The sequence below is a fragment of the Punica granatum genome, chromosome 4, assembly GCF_007655135.1.
Source record: "Punica granatum isolate Tunisia-2019 chromosome 4, ASM765513v2, whole genome shotgun sequence".
NCBI lineage: Eukaryota > Viridiplantae > Streptophyta > Magnoliopsida > Myrtales > Lythraceae > Punica > Punica granatum.
In genome coordinates, this window is record NC_045130.1 from 27,506,669 (window position 1) to 27,528,921 (window position 22,253).

The window sequence follows — 22,253 nt, forward strand, 5'->3', positions numbered from 1 at the left end:
GAAAATTCAACATTTGTGTATATATATTATATATATAGTCCTCTGTCCGTGTATTGGTTAAAGGAGAACAATACATTATATATAATTCTAAACCTCTTTTTTTCCTTTCTTCTCCAAACTTTTCTTTTTCTTGGTTGAGTTTTTATTCTCATAATAAATTTTAGGGTTTTGATTTGAAACTAATTGCTTCGATATTTTGATCGTTTTAATAATCTTCTCTGAATTTTTCTTTTTCTTAATTGAACTTTGATTTGTTAAATAAACTTTATTCAAGATTGATTGTTTCGACATTGATTGTTTTGACAGGATATTATTCCAATTCCATTATGGATGTCGCTTCAGTAACAATAAGACTTTTACGATTTATATATCTTGAACATTTCTTTTTTTATTCTTATTTCATAATTTAATGGAAATATTTTCTCTATGACCTTCGAATTCGGTAGGTTTATTTATCTATTCTTATTCTTTGGTTGAATTTTGATTTATAGAATGAATTCTTTAAACTAATTTCTTTTCAAACTAATTTTTTCGATATTCATTGTTTTAATAAAATCTTTATTTCAGTTTTACTATAGTTGTTTCTTTAGTAATTAAAAATCCTTTAGTCATTTATATATATATATATATATATCAAAATTTACATTAATTAAAAATATAAATAAGTTTTGATATAATTCAAGATTTCTATCGTTAAATTTCTTAGTAAACGTCTGTGCAACACATGGGGTTTTTATCTAGTTTTCTCGTGAAAAAAATGGCTACTCTTTTTTATTTCTAGCAGATGTTTTGTCCGAATTCAGTTGAGCAGTTCTGATATATATCGTTTCACTGCAAACAAATATCTTGTCTATGGCCTTTTCATCGTCTTCAGAAATGATGCTTTTTTAACCTTAATAATCCTTCCCCGGCTATAGTTATCTCTTTATCGACGTAAAATTTACGTACTTCTCTCATCCCCATCAGATTGTCCAGCTCCTGAAGCATGGGAACTGATGGATCGATGAAACCTCGAACACAGCTTAATATATTCCACATTACTGACTTATGACTAATCAGAGTGAAGGACCAATCCAAGTCAACCCTCTTGTCCTCTCTTAAGAAACTTCCATATTATTGCATCTCTTTCAATTTAGCTTTCCTTAGGGCTTTTTTCTCTATTGTCTTTTTATGGAGTTTGCTTCGTTGCTAAACGAAAAGCTACGCCAGTCTACGTACGGGCCGGTTATTCCATGTTGTCGTTTTAAGTAAGAAATGGTAGGTTCTCGGTAGTTACGGGATATTCTTCAGAGGCATCAAAATGATGATGAAGAAATGGATGTTTGGATATAAAGGGAGTGGCAACTGGTATTAGAACGAACATTGATTGTAGACTTGTGAAAATGGATTAATGTGGAGTCAAATTAGCATTTCTTCGGGATAAGAAGGAATTGCCAGATGAGGAATTTCTCCGTTCCAACCTTTTCTTTCTGGAGGTTTGTTTTTATTCGGAGTGTAGACTACGGTAACTGGGTAATAAATTCTTCCTCTTTCTACATGTGATGATATGTAGTGTAGGCCCAGATCTAATAGATGTCTTCGTCTATACTGCAATTATGAATGACTCGAAGACAAGCAACATCTCATTCGTTCCTCTTTCACCGAGTTCGATGCTTCCATGAGTTCACATAGAGATATATAGGCATCTATCCGGTTAATAAAGAGGACATCATCTCAAAATATCAATGAAAGTCGGAAATGATTAGCCACTGGAAGAGATAACATGCCTTTCCTGCACTTCAAATTAACTTAAAAAAGTTAATTTCAAACTTTGCAGTACGTTCCTTAATAAGAAGTTATTACGCACCTTTTGAGCGTAAGCATACAAATTCTTGGAGATATAACTGGGCATTCATATTATTTGGAATATATTTTGGGTGGCTATTAGTTCATACCATTTGTCTTAGACGACTGCAGTGATGTAATTCACATGCGGCTGCATTTGATCATGTCAAGTCTCTTGAGGTTAATTTCTTCGAGAGATTTAGGGATATATACTTTTGGTGTAGTCAGGATTACACTTGGGGGCCTATACGTGTTTCTGGACACGATTGATTTTGTGTCATGCTCACAATAGCCTTTTGTACAACAATTCTGACTCTCCTTTTTTATGTGCTCTGTGTTGCACCTGTTGTTGACTTCTAGTGAAATATTTATATCTGTTATTAAAAGAAGAAAAAAGAAAAAAAAAATCTAAGCAGTCTCACTTTGGAGTATTTACCGATCGGTCTTAATCTTGAGCACTTCATTGGATACGAAGCGCCATGATAGTAGTTGATAGAGGCATCACTTGTGGTGATAAATGAGTTGCTGAACTGGAGCAAGGCATTTTACTTAACCAAAATGGCTTAAATGACGTTGGGACAAATAAGGGGTTACATGATGGGAGGAGCAGCAGCTATGGAGTATACCAGCAAAGAAAGGAAGAGGAAGGGGAAGAGACAATTAATTATTCATCATCCCCATCTTCTATTCTTTGGGATGGAATATTGGATGAGGATTGTATTACTACTTTCATACAAGAAATTCATCTATCTACTCGATTAATTAGTTAATAAGTTTTACTAATAATTATATAACCGATATAGTCATCCTTTTTCCTTCTCAAAAATTACTTCCTACTGCTATGGTCACTTTTTAATGGTCCTACTGCTATAGTATGCATGGAACATCACCGTAATCAACATCAATAATACATGTGCGCACCCGAATTTCGTCTCGTCGGGGCACGCATGCGCGCGCCTATGCAACGCGGCTTGGGAGTGTCCACCTTCCCGGGGACGCGCGTCGGACGCACGTGAGAAGGAGTCGCCACTACCTATTTACGACCCGAAGGTCAAGGGCCGGTGAGTTGCCCGGGTCTAGGGGTATGGGGTACACCTAATTGCTAAGGCATATGGTCTGCGAAACCCGAGGTTCCGAATTCGGGGGTTCTGTTACATGCGAGCATATATCTCGCATGCCCTATCGGTACCCTAGCTTGTCTAGGCTTGCCATTTTTATTTAATTACCGCTTAATTAAGTTCCGCTCATCTTACGCGTTTTGACACCGTAAATTCGAATAGACACTTGAACCGTCCACTCTCCGACCGGGATTATTACATGAATAAATATGCATCATAAAACCCTTACATTGTTCTCTCAAATAAAAGATAAATTACAATGACTGAATCCCGGTCGGTTCGCGTTCGGCCATTATTTCACTCATGCTCACCGTATGATCTTGGAAAAAATTGAAAATTAAATTAAATACGCACTCGGTGTATGGGGGCATTGGACCCCGTGATCGAAGGTTATGGGTATTGGACCCAGTGAATCGTATCCTAAAGGATCGGGCTCGACCCGTATAACAAATAAGTGTAAAAATGTAACAAGTAAGCGCAAATAAACAAACAATGAGATTTTGTTATCGCAAAATTTACGTGAGTTAATCAATTATTATCCGGAGTATCTTGGCATACAAATCCTACCCTAAAACAAACAAATAGGATGATGGATAGGGTATGTAGCATTCGGCATCATTTAACGGACCCGACAGACATGATGTCCATAGTCAAGTCTCGAATGAGTGGGTTATTTTTAGATTATTCTGTATCGCGACGATATGGCTTTTACAGATTAAAAGTATTTTCACCTAAAAACCCAAAACCTAACCCTCTATTCGACTATTGTCCATGTTTGATTTAAGCCGAGTTTGTGATTAATTTGTTTTCCCATGTTTTGACCAATTCTATGCACAAACCAACGCTAGGATCACGGCAGGACAAGAACCGATAATCATGCCCTTGAATCGGTAAATATGTGTGTGCATGAAAATCAAGATTACGTTGTACGTATCTCGGTGCTTTTGAAATTGTGAATTTTGAAAAGAGCATGACTAACAGTTCTTGAACTGTCGACGCGATTACAAATTATTAATCAATTCGTGCAATCCATTTAAAGAAATCAAGTGACTTAATTTAGCCAAATTTAACGTCTCGATTATCCCGTGTGTAGAATTTTAGGTTAATTAAAAAAAAACTTGCCGAATGCTTTAGTCTACGGATTTCGAGCCGTCGAGATAGCCATTAGTTGACCGCCCGATACACTCTAATTTCCGACATGGTCACATAATTACAAAAATGAAATATTTAAATGGGACACATGCATTGTCGGTGGGTGATCTAAGTAGAAAAGGACCGGATATTTTAGAAAATGTCCAGGGACTGAATTGAGCGATTTTAAAAGAGCAGGGACTGATTTGAAAATTTTGAAAAAAAATTGGGGACTGATTTGAAAATTCTAAAAAAATTGGGGAACGATCTAAAAATTCTAAAAAATGGGGACCATGTAAAAAATTTACTGAAAATATCCTAGGACTTATTTGAAATGAATTTGAAAATCGGGACTGATTTGAAAACAAAAAAAATGGCTCCAGAACTAAACTGAAACAACTCGAAAAGTTCCTGGGGATTCTTGAAAAATTATGGGAATTTCAGGACTGATTGAAAAATAGTAAAATGACTGGGACTTGACTGACAAGAATTTTTGAAGTTCGGGGCAGATCTGAAAAGGGTGAAAATAGTCCCGGGACTAAACTGAAACAATTTGAAAAGTTCTTTGGGATTCTTGGAAAAATTCTGAAAAAATCCAAGGACTGATTGGAAAATAATAAAATGATCGGGGTTTGATTGAAAATAATTTTGAAATTCGGGGTAGATCTTAAAAAATAAAATACGTCATATGTACTGAAATGTGACAAAACAGAAAGTTCGTAAAATCGAGTTCTGGACAAATTCGATCACCCACGCGACCCAAGAACACTCATTTCACATCATATTCATCCAAGCAAACATAAACATTCAGGAATGGAGCCCTAAACATGCTACTAAGTAGAGGATTTACCTAGTTCGGGAAGTTGAGGGGTGATTCTGTAAATAGAAAAAATAAAAATAAAAATAAAAACGCCGGGCAGTTGGGCTGCTGAGGGAGGATTGGGCCGGATTGGATTGGGCTGAACAGGGCTGGGCTTCGGACTGGGCCGATCTGGGCTGACGCTAATGGGCTGTCGCTAGGTTGGGCCGGGCTGGATCCCTGCTGAGTCGGGCTGGGCTGCTGGAGGACCGGGCTGAGCTACTGGACTGGGCCGCAGAGATCTGGACCGGACCGGGCTGGGCTTCTAGGCTGGGCCTGTCTGTTCAATGGAGATCCGGATCCGATTAGAAGAAAAAAAAAAAAGTGAAGACGAGGAGAGGCCGGCCGAGTCGTGGGCGAGGAGAGGGCGGTCGAGTCGTGGACGAACTCAAGCTGCGGGTTCGGCGAGGGAGCTGGAAACTTTTCAGCCATGGGCGAGCTGCGGGTCTCGGCGAAAAGTCGAGCTGGGAGTCTCTCGTGGGCGAGCTGTGGGTCTCGGCGAGGAGTCGAGTTGGGAGTCTTCGGGGCGTGAGGTCGAGCTGTGGGTCTCGGCGAAAAATCGAGCTGAGGGTCTTCGGGCGTGAGGTCGAGCTCCGGGTCTCGGGTGTGAGGTCGAGTCGCGTTTTTTTTTTTTTTTTTCCGGTTTTCCTTTAGGAGAATGAGCGAGCTCTGGGATTTTTTTTCTCTCTGCTGCCAGTCCCGCCCCCCCTGAGGTGAAGATTTCTTTTTGTTTTAGAGAATCGGCGAGCCCCTGAGATTTTTTCGTTCGTCCGTTTTCCAAATCCCGAGCCGCGGTTTTTTTGTTCCGAAAAAATCGAGAGAGAGAGAGAGTCGGCGTGCACGAAATCCATTGGCGTGTGCAGAGGTTAGCGTGTGGCGGGCTCGGGTCAGGAGGCGCGGCCGCGGTCACGGGCTCGGTCGTCCCTGCAAGGAGGAAGAAAAAGAGAAGAAAGAAAAAAAGCTGAGAGGAAAGAAGGAAGAAGAAGAACAGGAACCTGGGGGCTTCGAGTCAACGGTCATAAGTCATGACTCTTTTTTTTTTTTTTCAAATTCGAATTCGAATTCGACGCGCGTACAAAATTGAAAATTCCGTTTTCTTGATCGGACGTCGGAAAAATGATTCGAGACCGCCATCGTACTCAGAAAAATTCGTTGATCGATATTATGCAATAAAATTATTTTCAATCTCGAATTTTGTTCCGAATTTTGAAAATTGACGTCAATGTACGCGAAATTCGAAAACGTCTCAAATAGCATTATCTTTGAATTATCATAAAATTGGTGTTAAATTAGGAAAATTTGTTTTTTTCCAAAAAAATTGCGAATACTCAAGTAATTAATTGGAAATACTTCCCTTACGGGTGACAAAAATGACGATTTTGCCCCTCTGGAGCTGATGGACCAAAATTGGGTGCTGACAATACATATACGATCAATTCCTAGCTGGCTGATGGCTTGAAGACTAGTCCAATTTCTATATCTTTGATTGGCTCACCATGCCCCGTTATTCCACGATGTCATGTAATTTCAGATAAGGGTTGGTTCTTAGTACGCGGACTGCTCTTGAGAGGCATTCTCAAGTGACGATGAATGAATGGATGTTTCGGTGTAATGGGAGTCGGATAGTACCTCTAGACTTGTGGAGATGGATTGGAGGGCAGTCAAATTAGCGTTTCTCCTCAGCACACTTTTACTTAATTGAATCATTGAACACACGTCATAATACACTTGATAGGAAGCCGCAAAATGTAATTCTTGAAACTGCAATGGCACATAAAAATACGTTAAATACAGACTAAAAGTAAAAATAAATAAATAAAAATCAAACCAAAATTAGAAAAAAAGATAGAAACTTGGATTGCCTCCCAAGAAGCGATGAGTTTTAAGGCGACAGGTCGACTTTGCTGTATGCTCAAGAGTCCACAAATTTTATTGGAGAGGTCTTCCTCTTGATCAGAATATGACCATCGTCTTCTCGTCTGCCACTTAAGTTCATTCCTTAGCCGGAGGAATCTCTCTTTAACCTCTAGATAAAGCCACTTCAACATTCTCCTAAACCAATCAATCCATTCCTTAAATTCCCGCTTCACCTATGGATGAACATTTTTTTTTTTTTATAGTTTAGGCAAAGATAAAATTTCTCAAATCTCACATTGAGTTATCGCCCTTGGGGTATTTTGTAAGGGTTTGAGCCATTGAAGTATACCAATAAAATCAACATCTGCATTAGTAAATTCAGGGACTAAGTGTTGTGGACAGTTTCAAGATGTGGAGAATATATCAAAAATAAATTTTATACAAATACTTATGGGAAACCACACAACTACAAGAAATTATATTTACATAACACATCAAAATTAAAAATAAAATACAACTGCAAATCACAAGAAAATCTAAATCGAAATACAATTGTGGGCAAGACGTTTCTAGGAAATTCTCTTAAGGACAGATAATTCCCCGCAAAATTGCAACGCGACTTCAACGAAATTAGCCAAACTTGAGATACAATGCCCACGAGGAGAAATCATGACTGCAAACACGAAACGTCCTCACTAGAACCCAACCCAAGATAATATAAAATATATTGTATAAATAATATGAATATTCAACTAAATTTTGAGCTCACAATACTAAAAAAACTCGTACACTGTGTATGCGTGTATATAGCATAGAAAAGCTTTATATTTTGATAAGACAAAATAATAACCCTTCAAACAGTAAAAGAAAATCAACTGAACTTAATTGCCTTGAACGGGCAGATACATTGGGTGTTAAATCAAAGGAATATTAAATTCCATTAAGTCAATTGACCATGCAAATCAATGCTAGGAACGGCAAAGTAAAATTCATTTTTTCGATCCAATTAGCGCTGCTCTTTATTTAAACTCAAATAACTCGAATCCATCAAAGATGGGTCACTAGGCTCAAAGGCCGCCCAGACCCAACCAAAATAGGCACGGAGGCCCATAAAATTGGTACACAGACCAAAATAAGAGAAGGTACACAGACCCCAAAAATCAACAGATGCCTAACACCCAAACCAAAGAAAACAACAGGATCAAAACTGAAAATACTTACTGAGTTATGCCCCAAGATTCAAGCAACTTGATTTGCTGAGAACTAACCACCTTACTCTGCAGATTTTGCATTCCAAGCAATCTGCACTTGACAGCCATCCTTATACAAGCCTTGACCGTCTCTTCAGATGGAGCCAAGCCTGCAAAAATCCTGTCATTCCTGGCCTTCCAAATAAAATAGATATGAGCTCTCCAAGCTAATCTTGCCACTATGCTTGAAAGTGACCTGCCTTCGTAATTCCTGATAGCCCAATCAAGTTCATTTGACCACGTACTGCAACTTCTTGTTTCTCCATTCATCTGCAAGCAGTAACTCCATACTCTCATACGAAATGAGCATTCAAAAAAGGGGTGATCCCTACTTTCTTCCATAGAACCACAGAGCACACACGTAGAGTTCATCCCCTCTATTCCATTTCAGAATTTCAATCATAGGTAGCAAGCCTATTTTTAACTGCCAACCATGAAACAAAAAAAAAATGTCTGGGAATAGTAGGCTTGAGTCCAGAGCAGCTTACACCAATTAGCAGATGGTCCCTTCCTTCGAATTTGATCCCACGCAATAGCTACTGTATAGATGCCTCTGGAGTTCCCAGACCAGACAATCCTATCCCCTCGACTATCATCAGGGGAGATATGTTGAAAACCACTCTGAATAATAAGCATAGGGTCAGTTCTGCTATCCTTCCATTTCCAACTCCTACCTTCAGCGACACCAGACACCTTGCTTGAAAAGCCAGACCAGTCCCACTCACTCCTCTACCTTGCAGAACAGAGTAAAGAGGGCTCAAATGATGCCAATTATCCAGCCAAAAAGCCAAGTACTCCTCCCATCTCCAATTGAATGTTTGATCAAGGGATATACAAGATTCCTCAATTTTAACATCTTCCTCCAAGCATATGAACAGTAGCTCGGAGGTTCAAGAAGCCGAAAGTTGCTTTCCTTGATTAAGTAGGCCTTTATCCATGCTATCCAAAGTGATCCAGCCCACTAATTAATAACCAAATGAATCTCATAATATTTGCTTTAGTCCAATCCAATAAGAGCTTAAGACCTAGCCCTCTTTTTTTAGTTCCGATGTAGTGATTATAAGATGACAAACAACATAGCACTATGTCAAACAAAAACACGCTATATATTTCATATACAGCACAAGGTTAGTACACGATATTTATTACGGTTACATGCTGCTTAGTCGAAATAACTTTAGCTTAGTAAAACTAAGGCAATTATAACTTTTGTCCCCTGTAATTGGGAGGATTGGGGGATGAAAATTTCGCATACAATTACCTACGGGTTGCAGCCTATTAAATTACTATGTGCCTTGAGCATATGTACAATCCGAGTTCTCCTGCTTGTTCGATAAACAACACTTCTATAGATACAAGCATCGAGATACGATCGGTTTATGTGAATGATGCATCTTGGAATAAAAATTCTTACATCGCAGGAATTGAATCTGTACGATTCAACTTGTCTTGCTAGTCGGATAAACGACATTTGTAGGTACATGCATTGAGAGATATGCTCAGTTCATGGGAATAACGCATCTTAGGATAAAAATAATGGTTGCGTTTGGTTTCAGAGTTAAAGTAATTTTGATTTTGATTTGGATTTTAATTGTGGAAAATGACAAATGAGATTATATTATAAATTTGACTTGGGAAATGTGTATTTTTGATTCTAAGATGCATTATTTGCTTAAACCAAGCGTATCTTGATGCCTATCTCTAGAAATGTCGATTATCCGACATGCAGGAGACGTCAAATGGTACGAAATCAACGAATCCATGTAATTGAAGTTTTAATCTAAGATGCATTATTTGCATAAACCGAGCGTATCATGATTCTTGTATCTAGAACTGTTGTAGCTGAAGGCACATAGTTATTTGAAAGATTGCAACACGTGGATAAAAGATCAATATGTTGTATGCAAATAATGGGACCGATATTCATTGCTTGCAGAAATTTCGTCCCTTTTCTTCCCAAATTACATAAATCAAAATTCTTTTTCTAAGTTTGGGTTTCAAGATACAATTATACTGGTTATTTAAAATTAAGAGGCAAGAACTAGTACGTATAATAACTAATATATACATCTATGGTTTCGACAATAAATTATTACATTATTTTCTGATGTTGTAATGAATTTAAAATCTTTAAATCACAAATATCAGAAAGTCAAGATTGGGATAGCGGGCAAGGTGCTTCCAAGAAAGTATTTCAAGGATAGTAACTTCCCCATTAACTTGCAGGTGGCTTCCGCTGAAATATTAAACCTATGATATACAATCCAACAAAATTATATTGATTACAATTCAAGATTATTCTTACAACTGGAGCTCGATCCGTAAAAAATCTATTAACTCGTACAATTTTGAAAAAAGTGACGGATAGTTAAAATTAAGTACTTAGCATAGAGGACTTATCTGTTTGTTCTTGATAGTCCGTCTTCTTACGGGCAATTCTCAGGTGCTTGGTCGGTTCTCTGATTTGATGTGCTCCCCAAACGATGATCGTAGCCTTGGTCGGAATGAGGTGCTTACACTCACTACTCCATATTCATTATTATCTTTATACTAATTATGGATACAAATATGAGCGATAATCTATCCAGAGAGATAATGGCCAGTCAAGTCTCCTAGGATCGTGAACAGTTTAAAGATATTTTTATCGAATTACTCCATTACTCATATTCTTAATTCTTTAAAAATGAAGCATTCATAAAATATCTTATGTACTTATTCTAATAAACATAGACAATATATAAATAATAGAATAAATGTCATTATCATAAATAGGAATTATTCAAATACATAAACTGAACCTAGAGCATATCACTAATAAACATTTGGCAGGAAGTCAAGACATTTCAATCTTGTTCCACTGCACAGTCCAACTTTGGATCCAAATTTCTCAACATAATTGGTGCTCCCTTTTTCAAAACTAACGTGTCGGGCGGCATTCCAACTAGTGAAATGGAATTCAAGAAGATAGCTTTCCAGAAGGAAAAAGGAAAAAGGAAAAATAAAAAGGATTTAACTAGGTAAATGAGTTAACAATATGATGTACATATAGAGGAAAAACTTTACCCTTGACCACCCTACAAAGACCGCATCCCTTGTGACATGAATAAGTTGTACACCATACATAGCAGCATCAGATCTCTGGCCTCAATATACACAATGCCACAGCATGCATGCAATTGATCTAAGGAAAGTAAAAGTTCCCGATTGACTCTTACAAGAAGGATAATCTCGATCCCACAGGGAAGTAAGGGACGGGGATAGGAGGAGATTTCCTCTTTGTTGATGATGAGCTACTCTTCGAACATTGACCTTCCACTTGATGATGATCTACCATTTTGTTTTCGGTTGAGCTGTTGCTGTTCTCAGAGGAGCCGTGTTCTTTGTTATCTCCTTCACTTTTGACCCTGCTCGAATGCCCGGAGAAGCAACCTACCACAAAGCCGGACAATGAAGCCATAGATAGGGGGTATTATGAACTTGACAAAAGTATCTACGCGCTTTAGCTAGCTTTGAAATAATTATCGAGTCGTAGAGCAATATTTACGTCGTGTGTACTAACTGTGATGAGAGTCGAGTACTGATGATTTGCGCAATGATCATCCAGTACTCTCTCTATATATAGGGAAAGGACCGTGTGTTGTGCTTCATGTTTTCTAGGATTTTTATTTTGTTCGATGATGTTATTCCGTGAGCTTCAAGGAAATGAGAATATCAAAAATAAATAAACATATCCTAAAGACCCAACAGCTTCGCCTGGAAGTTTCCTAGAAAGTTCAAGTTGTTTGTTGACAAGTCAGGTACCACGTATACTTATATTTAAATAATATAAGTACAGAAAATAAGACTTCATACATGAATTTGCCAGATACACACACATATATATATATATATGCACATGATATTAAGTATGAACACTTGACTTTTTTTCATTTTGTATTTTATTAGGAGGACGAGAACAACAAATTGAGCTTTCAATAGTCAAGCTTCACTTACATCTTAAATAAGGTTTCGAAACTAGTTGGAAACATCTTGTGATCACGGTTAAGTCGATGCCCGAATAAAGATTAGGTTGAGGAAATCTCATGACCTTAAAAAAATTTAAAAACTTATTTAGGTATTTGCAAAAAATAAAACAATTTAATCCTGAAATTGGTTCAGTAAGTCAACTGGTGAAAGTTGAGTTTCTTTCGTTTTAGTAATTAATAATGGAAAACTCATCGCCATTGAATTAATCTTATGTGACATTGAACCCATTATTTAGGTTGATCCGATCAAATAAGATTTAATTGAAGTGAATAAAGGGCACGATTGAAGTGAATAAAGGGCAGGATGATGTGTCCAGGGTCATTGTTGCAGAAAATAATAAAGGTCGACGGTTGTCTTCGTCCCGCTTTGCTTTTTGACCAGTTGGAATTAGTGATAGACTTAGCAATAACAAGATAATTTCCCCCGCATGTCGCGTGAAAGTATTATTCGTGGCAAGAATTTTTATGATTTAATATACAGAGTCTGTAAAAATATTGATTGGTTAATAATTGTAGAATTAACTTATTGATAATCGCCAAAATAATGATATACAGATAATGTTAAATTCATCGTATTAGATTTGCTCTATTGAATACTTATTTACGTAAAAACTATATTATTCGCATTAATTTATATATATTATATTTATAAATAAGGTTAATAAAATCACATGAATAAAATTATTTTAATTAAAGTAATTAACTAATACCTTTTAATTTAAAAAAAAACTCTTAATTTTCAATATATCGAAATTGCAGATGATATTTGCATTTATATCTTTATACAACAATAAGTTACTCATAGAACTAAAATGTTTCAATTATAAGTAAATTTAATAAAAAGAGAGACTAAGTTTATTCCATTCATTTAATGAACTTTTAAATAAATAAATTCTTTTAGTATCATTTTTAATTTCTAAGAATATTTAATATTAACATAGAACTTGTAATAGCTTTTTAATATTCCAAATCTCCTAACAAATTCAATTATATAAGTAATTACTTGTGTGAAAAACTTTTTTAAAAAATAGTGTCCTATCATTTTTAAACTGAAAACCCTATTACAATTGAATAAATATAATTAAATATTTGTAGAAATGAAAATTGAAAAAGAAAATAATTTAATTAATCGAATTTCAAAAGATATATTTATTACTAAATTGTACGAATTCTTAGATCAATTCATTTGTATTATTTCTTTATATTTTTAAGTGTAGTTAATAGAAATTTTTAAAAGTTCGTAGATATTTTAGTAAGCATAATTTTACTTGTTAAATCAAGAATTGAAAACTGAAAATAATATTAGTAAATTGAATTGATATAAATATATTATCCCTACAAATTAATTTAATTACTTGTACACCAATTATTAATGCATTAAAGAGGGTAGAGAAGATTAATGAATTTTGCATAAATACAGAGATGAGATCTGACACATGGTACCACCTTGTTAATCATAAAATGAACATCACTCAACCTCGTTAAACCTCCTTTTACATTTTTCTATTATATATTATATATAGATTGATCGGTATGGAGAGATTAATTAGTGCCCAAGTAAGCGGTAGTTGGATGAATTGACCCCTTGGTCTAAATTCCAACAGCCTTTTACAACATTGACTTTAATATTTTGGATCCCAAGTTATGCTGTCACCCTCAAGGATTTGCCAAATTCTCATATTACATTCATTTAATATACTAATGAATTTACATGTGCGTTGCACGTGAAAGATTTCTTAATTAAGTGGTAAGACGTAGTACTTATAAAATGCAAGAAAATATATAATAAAAAAATAGATTTCATTCTAAAAATATATAATTCATTATATAACAGCATTAGTAATCTTATTGGTTGGTTTAAAGATAAAAAATCAATAAATATGAATTACTTAATAACATTAATATATATTGATAATTTTTATTTAAATAAAACATAATTTATATTATAAAAAATTATAAAAAAATTTAATTCAATTTTTTTGCAAGAATTAAGTCGATTTACCTTAAAACATTAAGGTTAATATAAGAAGTGAAGTTATTATCTTTATATATTGCACATTAGTAAACTATTATATATTTGTTGGACTTATGAAGCAGTTGACTGAAACAAAAGAAAAAAAATTTAATTCTAATGTTTAATCAAGAAGAAATTGCAATAAATATTCATTTTTAAATACATTACTAATTTAATATTCTTATTGCATTGCACATATAATAAATTTTAAAGTACATAAAAATAAAAGGTAAGCAATAAATTAATTAATATAAAAAAAAGCCTTGGTAGAAAGTTGAGTTAAAATCATGATAATCAAGAGCAAAAAAATTGAACACTGTAAAAGAAAAATGAGAAAAAAATAAAATAACAAAAAAAATTGTCTAATTGTTCATAATTCTAATTATTTGTAAAAAATTATCTCGAAAGTAATGAATAATTATTGCTAATCTTATTTTGAGTGTAAATCACATGTAGGTTTTTAGGATTTTATTACTAAAAAATTAATTGTAATAATGATTAGGAAAAATGAGTGAAAATTAATTGTGAAATAGAAGAAAAAGACAATATAGTAATGATTACGTTGTTGAATTTGGAATAAATGGATCGAAGTGGAGTTGTAATAGAGTTAAAATCCAGTCCCAAATGAAGCAATACAATTTTAATTTCTTCTCAATTTCCATTGGATAAGTATAAATAAATAAAAACGCTTGAAACATTTTCATTTCAGACCAAAACGTTTATTTTTGTATAAACTCATACATTTGTAAATATTTACTTAAGGCATTTTCAATATTTTGAATATTTTTTAATTTCAAAGTTAAATCTAAAATCTGTAATAAAAAATAGAACAACTATATATACACACATAAAGAGCAAACTTATGGGAACGAAGAACAAAAGAAAAAGGCATATCAAGCCAATGGTGGTTCATTGAAGGGCACTACCGCCACTAGCAAGGTCGTTGGAAGGTGTTAGTTGCCCCCCTCCGCTCTATAAATTATAAGAGAATAGATTTTTTTGTAAGAAATGACATACCTTTTGAAATATAAGAACATGACCATTGAGATTTTCGAGCAACAACATCAAGAATCTTTTAATACTTCTTAACGAACTATCTAGGAAAAAAATCTTAGAGGGAGAAGGAAGTTCAAATTAATTTTCCATATATTTATTTGAAATCTGGAAGGGATATATAGCATAAATAAATGTAACTTTTTGAATAATCACATAACAATCACCAAATATAAAATAGTATTTAATGATTGAATTTATCTACACTTATTTAATTATTAAATTTATCTTCTTATTAAATTATGGCTTTCTTTTTTTGTTGAATTTTATTTTTATTTTTATTTTTGTTGTACAAAAGAAGATATAATTTTTTTTAATAAAAATAACAGATTAAGTGTTGTATGAATTACATTTAGCCCCAGGAGATGTAAGGATCTCTTGAAATATTGTTTGAAATGTTATTTCACTTGTATTGTTTGAATGAATGGATATTTACCAAAAGGTACGATGATTTCAAGAATTAATTTGTTTTGTTAATTTAAAGCGGTAAATTTGCAATATCATTATTTAAGTAAGGGAAAAATGGAAAGAAAAATAGAAAAAACACCTCATACTTTCCAAATATGAAATAGTATATGATGATTGAATTTATCTATGCATGATTAACTATTAAATTTATCTTCTTATTAAATTATAACTTTCTTTTTTTGCTGAATTTATTTATTTTTTGTTATACTAAAAAAAGATATAATTTTCTAATAAAATAAAGAATTAAGTGTTGTATGAATTATATTTAGCCATATGAGATGCAATGGTCTCTTGAAATGTTGTTTTAACAGTTGTTTCGCTTGTACCGTTTAAATGAATGGGCATTTATCAAAAGGTATGATGATTTTAAGAACGAATTTGGTTTTGTTAATGCAAAGCAGCAAATTTGTAATATCATTATTTAAGTAAGGACAAAATGGGAAGAAAAGTTTGAGAAACACCTCATAATATTACTTTTGCCTTTGATAGCAAGAAATGGTGCAAGATACAAAGACTGTGTGAAATCACAGGGTAACGAACATATAATATAGTGAAATTTTAAAATTATAAATTGATATGAGATAAATAGAATAAACATACCTATGATAGGACCTACTCGGTTGAAATGGATGACAGAAAAAAAATGTAAAAAATCAATGAAAAAGAGAAAGAACTCAAATATAAACATTATAAAAGTATGCAATCAAAAATAACAAATCTGAAAATGTGCAATGATAAGTCACCAAAATACATGAGTATTTTTGAAATAATAAAAATTAAAAAAACACTTCATGCTTATATATAGTATAGATTTTAGATGCCACTCTATTTGGACGCAATGGCACCAATTTTTAATCAGAATTGAACTTTAATAAATAATTAGTTAGTCGTGCTTGCGCAGCATTTGGATTATATGATAGGATAAATTTCGTGTACATCCCTCAACGTTTAGTTAAAAAAGGGTCACATCCCCCTCCTTTTATAAGAATACTCTAACCACTTTTGTTTTTGCTAATGTGACGACCAATTGGGCGCTACGAGACCAATAATACTGACAAGGCACTTCAAATTATTATTATTTTAAATTCAAAAAAAAAAGAAAGAAAATTACAAAAGACCAACGGAGAAGGAGGGGGTGAGAATGGCATCCCTCCTTGCCAGCCTGTAGCCACCGGCTCCCCACAAAAGGGGATGCTGAAGAACCCTCAGCTCGCCTGCAAGCTCGCTTTGGGTGGGAGGGAGCCCCCAATCGAATTTAGCCCCTCCTCTCTTGGAGGTAGCCGACTGCAATACCCCTCCCCAACCCCGAATCTCTTCCTTTAAACAAAGGACATTTCCCCGTGAATGAGCATGTGCAACAGTTCCACTAGAAGTCATTTTATCATCACATCTTCTACTGCACTTATCATTAGCAGCTGCTACCATAAGAAGCTGTCACTGGCAGGGGCAGAATTTGGGGCAGATGGGACTAAAAGGGGAATCCACAGGCCAAGAACATAGCAGGAGAAAGAACAAAACAGTATCAATCAATCTAAACAATATAACATGAATTAATCAAGCAAAAACTAAAAAGTTCATGGTACCACATGAATTGATTAGTCTAAACAATTTTCACAAAGAAACAGTAACATTACAAGGAGTAGCTTGCATATGAACACATTCAATGAGGCTTCAGTAGTATGATGACACGATGATGACCAGCTCTAGTCTCAGTTATGCGGCCCAGGTGTCGTAGAACCTACAAAGCATGAGATTAGCAAAACTCATGAGACAAACTTAACACCTCCACTTATCCTGACATCAAGTCTCTAATATTGAGGGTTGTTTAAATAGTAAATGTCAAACCGATTTCGACTATATTGGTGTCTAACTTAGAAAAACAGAAAAATGGCTCTACAATGAAAGTGGTGATGAGGCATAGATAATGGCGCAGAGGGGAGAGATTTGGAAACAGCTTAGAATTGGTGGATGTGGTAACCGCACCAACAAAGTGAATGCTTTCTATGGAATATACATGAAGAGTTCAGAATTTTAAAACAATTCAAAAATTGCATGTAAACGATTCTTAGTGCCAACAAGTTTTTATTGCACCAAGGTATGCTATAAGAGTAGTTTGGACATAAATTAAGCTTTAGAATTGAGCGTTGATCACCAAAAAGGGCTTTGGAGCTGGAAAATATGAAGAAATGATGACTCACAGTCAGTATAGCTTTTCCGGTGTTATCAAGCTTCAGGGTTGGTCCTTTCATGTCAGTTTCGAGGAAAAAGTGCTTTCCCTTAATTGATTCTGTCATGGCAATATCTCTCAATTCCTGCAGTCATGATGAAAGAGGAGAGAAGTTTGTTGAACCTTAAGTTGAAAACAATGGGGATGACGAAACAAATCAGCTGCCCTACTTTGACATCCAATCATATATTTTACATCATTATCCCTATTAATCACAATTTCACATGTTTTATGAGCTCCTCTCCAGTTGATTACAATTTATGTTATATGAGCATCTGTGAAACTCAGTAAGGTCAAAGCCTACATTGAAAATATCAGAGTACCTAAACAAACTTATGAGATCTTTCAAAGGTAATTCAATCACAATACTAGAACAAACTTGTGAGATATGTCGAGGGAAACTCACTTACCAGGGCCTTTTCCCAATGATTTTCTCCCACCTTCAAAATATGGTGTGCAGTCAGGATACAAGCAAATAAGGATTTGAAGAGCTTGAAACCAAAATGAGTAAATAAGGCAATACCTTCTTTTTTGGTGCATAAATAAGTTGAGCATTTGCTTCGGCATAAGCAGCCATGTCATTGATAGCAGCATTTACTCTGTCTACAGTGAGCCTTCCTCTCATGTAGCTGCAGATTGGAGCAGTTTGATCAGAAAAAAATATTGAAATCAAGTATGATATTTTGAAACTTCAACAAACCCTCCAAGTCCTCTCCGGCTTTGAAAGATGAACAAAAAAAAAAAAGGAAGAAGAAGAAGAGTGATTGAATTGCTGGAGTTTGAATAGTATTGTCCAGAAACCCAGAGATTCTGGGCTAATAACATTTAAAGCAGCCAAAAAAAAAAAAGGAAGAAAATTCCAACTCCAGCAGCTGATTTGTAGTGTCCTCGCTCATTAGTGAACTATGAAATTATAGTCAATCAGAGATAGTGCCTACACAAAAAGCATCACGAGTCCATTCCACCAGCAGATTGGATAGGAAGAGATTGAAGGATCTAATCACTTACGAGGACAAGGTATCAAGCTCATCTGAGGTAATATACCACAATGGAGGAGAAGCGCGCCCTTTTTTTTCCTGGAAAAGACAAACTAATCACAAAAGGGCATTGTTATTTAATCCTAGTCGACACACATAAACTCTGCAAGCAAAAGAAGTTCTCTACCAACAGTTCAAGCTTCAGCTTGTAAAATCACATTTTGTCTGCTGTGCAGCAAATGGACTAGCTGGTTGTATTTCAAAATTCATTTATCATGCCATGCCCTCAATTACAAATCATTCACTCAGGCTGTTCATTCATCAGTACAATGCATTTACCTTAGGCATCGGAACAGGTTCATCTTCAGTTTTCAGATTCCCATGAGCAGGATCATGTTTAAAAGCTGGCGCCTGCAAGCTAAAATCCAAAACTCCTCTTATGTACACATCATGTTGCTACTCATAGTGATAAAACGATAAGAAGCTAATCATAATCAACAAAAGTGATTGATGAGAGATCTGCACCATTCATCTGCATATGAAGAGTTTAGGGGTGCCATTCTCTCAGGCAAATGAGAAGGGACATGAACACACATGCTCTGCAATTTCTTCTGCTGCTTTAATGATGCCTCGATCAACTTCTGCAGTCTCAAGTACAACTTCAATCGGTTAATTAAAAATGAAAAGTAACGGAGGAAGCAAGATGACACTAACTCTTGAAAGCTTAACAATCAAGATCACAAAAGATCCCCTTGAAAATAATCACGAATTGCAATGAAAATTCAGGCATTTTGAGCACTGTAAAGTCCATTTTCCACTTCCTCACTAATGTCATACATCCGTCTACTATTCATCAGTCGTCTCTCGCCAAGAAATAGTCAATAGGTCAGCCTTCATTTCTACAGTGGCCCTATGATCGTAAACCTAACCGATTTTCTGGCCGAAAAAGCAGCCAACGAGCAGTATCATGGTCGATGCCATCTGGATCACACCAAATCTACTAACAACCATGACCTCGCAAGCAAAGAATTCCAGTCACGATTATCAAACCACCCAAAAAAAAAAACCTAGGCTGGCAAACATATAGACCTTAGCTTTGGGGATGGCTTCGGTCTCCTCCCGCAATCGGTCCTTAATGGCTTGCACCTGGAGCTCCATGGCCTTCAACGCAGCATCCACTGCTGAGAGGTCGGCGACGCTGCTCCCCGGGTACACTGCCAACATAGATAGATCAATCGTCGACTCAGACGGAAGTACAAGCCAAGCGAGACGATGAGAAAGGAAGGACGGATGAGGAGCAGGGCGTGAAGAAGGTCACTCACTGTTGCGGGCAATGACGAGCTCCTGAAGCTCTGCGATCCGAGCATTGAAGGAAGAGACGAGGGAGTCCAGTGAAGCTCCGGCTCTCTTCGCTTCCATCTCCGTCTGTCTGTCTTTCTGTCCGATGTGCTGTGGAGATGAAATGGAGAGAACTTTCAAACTTTTTTTTTTTTTTCCCCTTTGGGGGAATTTCGATTTTCTCCTTTAATTTTTGGCGGCAAGATTTTGGTTGAATTCGATTTCCATCCGATTTTTGCTTTTGATGCCGAGTGAGTGTACCGAAAGTGGCTGCACTGTTAAACCCGGCCCGGCCCGACCGGTTGGCCCACGACCCATTGCCTTGTCCGAGCCGGGTTTTGCAAAAACCCAGTTAAGTTGAAAAATCGGCCGAAACCGGTTGACCCTATCAACCCGATTGACGCACAGTTGAAAAATCTTTTCCTGCCTTAATTTTTTGCTAGTAAAATTAGAAACTAAAATCTTGAATTTGTAATCTTTCACTCTTTACATTGCAAAAACCACATTCTGATGTTTCCTTTCAATTGAAATTCAAATTGCCATAGCATTATTATTCTAAACTTAAATTGTACGAACTAAAAGAGAAACAACCAAACTAAGGCCTAAAGTAAAACGTTGTTCACAATTTCAAATTCATATGCCATCTCCATTTTTTTTTCTTTAAACACTTCTCATGTCTTCTTCTTATTCTCAAGAGATAGCTACACTATCTTCTCAAAATCCCATTGAACCTTCTTCGCAATCTGTGCGGCCAAAGAATGATCCAAACATGGGGCATATGCTAGCGAAGGAGTCAGCTCCCGATGGAAAAAATGGTTATTATTTGTGACTTTTCATTTATTTTTTAAGTCCGTAAAATTTAATGAAAATAAATATAAAAAAAAAGTTGAACCGGTGGTTGACTGGTTGAACCATAACTCGGCAAAGAGGCCGGTTCGATGCCTGAGTCTGGTTTGAAAACATTTCTGTAAGATTATGTTTGGATCATGTGTAATGTTATTTCATTTGACAGTTTTTGCAGAATTCAGCCTCCTAATAGAGGCAACAACATGTGATGTAATTTTTGACAACTTTATGGAAATTTTTCTGCCACTAATTTGCTGGAGTGTCGTCAGTGTGACTACCTACTCCATGTGCCACCGGGGTTCGTGGAGATCTAGGGAAAATAGCCTTATAAAGCACAATTTTTACCTTATTTTTATTTCCTAGTACGTTTTTAAAAATTGTCACGATCTAATACGAATCAGCATTTTATTTCCCGATCTAGCACACCGTTGAACTCCTTCTTCCTCCTCCTCCTCCTCCTCCTTCACGACTTTGCTTCCCAGCTCCTCCAGTTCCACTGACTCTACTTCACAGCACATCGGTTTCAAGACGTAAAGAGGGCCTGGGCCACAACTATGGCGTCAAGGAGCTCAGGGAGGTTCGAGATAGGTAGCAACTGTTGAGGATGCTTGTGAGAGGGGCAGCTAATCGTCCTTAGTGATGATGGCTGCTGTCAAGAAGAACCCAAGGATAAGTTGAAGAATGGGATGGAACATAGGTAAGTTGTGTTTTGAGTTGAGGGGTGTGGTGGTCTATGCTGTGCTTAGGCTGGCTTGTATGTGTGTCTTCTTTCCAAAGCCGGTGTTATAAGGAGCCCGTAAAGCTTCAAAAATCCTTCAAACCAAGATTGGAACGAGTTGTCCAAAGGCTCCTCAATGTTGAGACAAGTGGTATTTTACACTCAGCGACTGATCAGTACGATAACATCTCAAGGAGCTTGGAGAGAGGCCGAGCAGTAGCAACAAAACACAGTAGGGAGCTCAAGGAAGCACTGGACGGAGGAACAGCAGCAACGAGCTACAACAATCTACACGGGAAGAGGAAAGAGAGATGCAAGGCTCTGCAGTGAAGATGGGCAGTAACAAACCGCGGTAATGAGCTATAGGTGGTCGAGAACACCAGCAGTTCAGTAGCTTGAAGAAGCTTGGACAAGTAAAAGAGTAGTAGCTCAAGGAGAGCTCAGGAAACTCGAGGGAAGGACACCAGCAGCACAGCAACGAGAATGAGGCAGGGCAATAACATTCACTGCAAGCTCGAGGAGAGGCTCAACAGGAATGAGAAGCAAGC

The 22,253-nt window shown here is 36.1% G+C and overlaps 1 protein-coding gene and 1 long non-coding RNA gene across 3 annotated transcripts; both read right to left on the reverse strand.

Annotated features, from left to right (window-relative positions):
- Nucleotides 1-6,668: 6,668 nt before the first annotated feature.
- On the reverse strand, nucleotides 6,669-11,686 carry LOC116202660. The gene is made up of 2 exons (XR_004156112.1): nucleotides 8,528-11,686; nucleotides 6,669-8,309 (listed from the first exon to the last, which is right to left on the reverse strand). It is a non-coding gene; the product is annotated as an uncharacterized LOC116202660 (long non-coding RNA).
- Nucleotides 11,687-16,571: 4,885 nt separating this feature from the next.
- On the reverse strand, nucleotides 16,572-20,326 carry LOC116203100 (spindle and kinetochore-associated protein 1 homolog). Of its 2 annotated transcripts, XM_031534763.1 has the most exons (10): nucleotides 20,126-20,326; nucleotides 19,893-20,017; nucleotides 19,329-19,444; nucleotides 19,143-19,221; nucleotides 18,835-18,902; nucleotides 18,350-18,455; nucleotides 18,237-18,266; nucleotides 17,798-17,911; nucleotides 17,234-17,337; nucleotides 16,572-17,067 (listed from the first exon to the last, which is right to left on the reverse strand). In XM_031534763.1, the coding sequence occupies exons 1-9, from the start codon at nucleotides 20,220-20,222 to the stop codon at nucleotides 17,260-17,262; spliced, it is 813 nt and encodes a 270-aa protein (XP_031390623.1). In that variant the 5' UTR covers nucleotides 20,223-20,326; the 3' UTR covers nucleotides 16,572-17,067; nucleotides 17,234-17,259. The 2 variants fall into 2 exon arrangements, with proteins under 2 accessions (XP_031390623.1, XP_031390622.1); XM_031534762.1 differs by lacking the exon at nucleotides 16,572-17,067 and having other exon boundaries at nucleotides 17,122-17,337; nucleotides 20,126-20,325.
- Nucleotides 20,327-22,253: the final 1,927 nt, after the last annotated feature.

What these genes read in the sequence shown, in the direction of transcription:
- LOC116203100 (XM_031534763.1), bottom strand. Translation starts at nt 20,222, where the DNA reads ATGGAAGCGAAGAGAGCCGGAGCTTCACTGGACTCCCTCGTCTCTTCC. An exon ending in TTTATGCACCAAAAAAGAAG is followed by an intron (nt 18,267 to 18,349) that starts GTATTGCCTTAT and finishes CATATTTTGAAG; the next exon opens with GTGGGAGAAAATCATTGGGA. An exon ending in ATCATTGGGAAAAGGCCCTG is followed by an intron (nt 17,912 to 18,236) that starts GTAAGTGAGTTT and finishes TCATGACTGCAG; the next exon opens with GAATTGAGAGATATTGCCAT.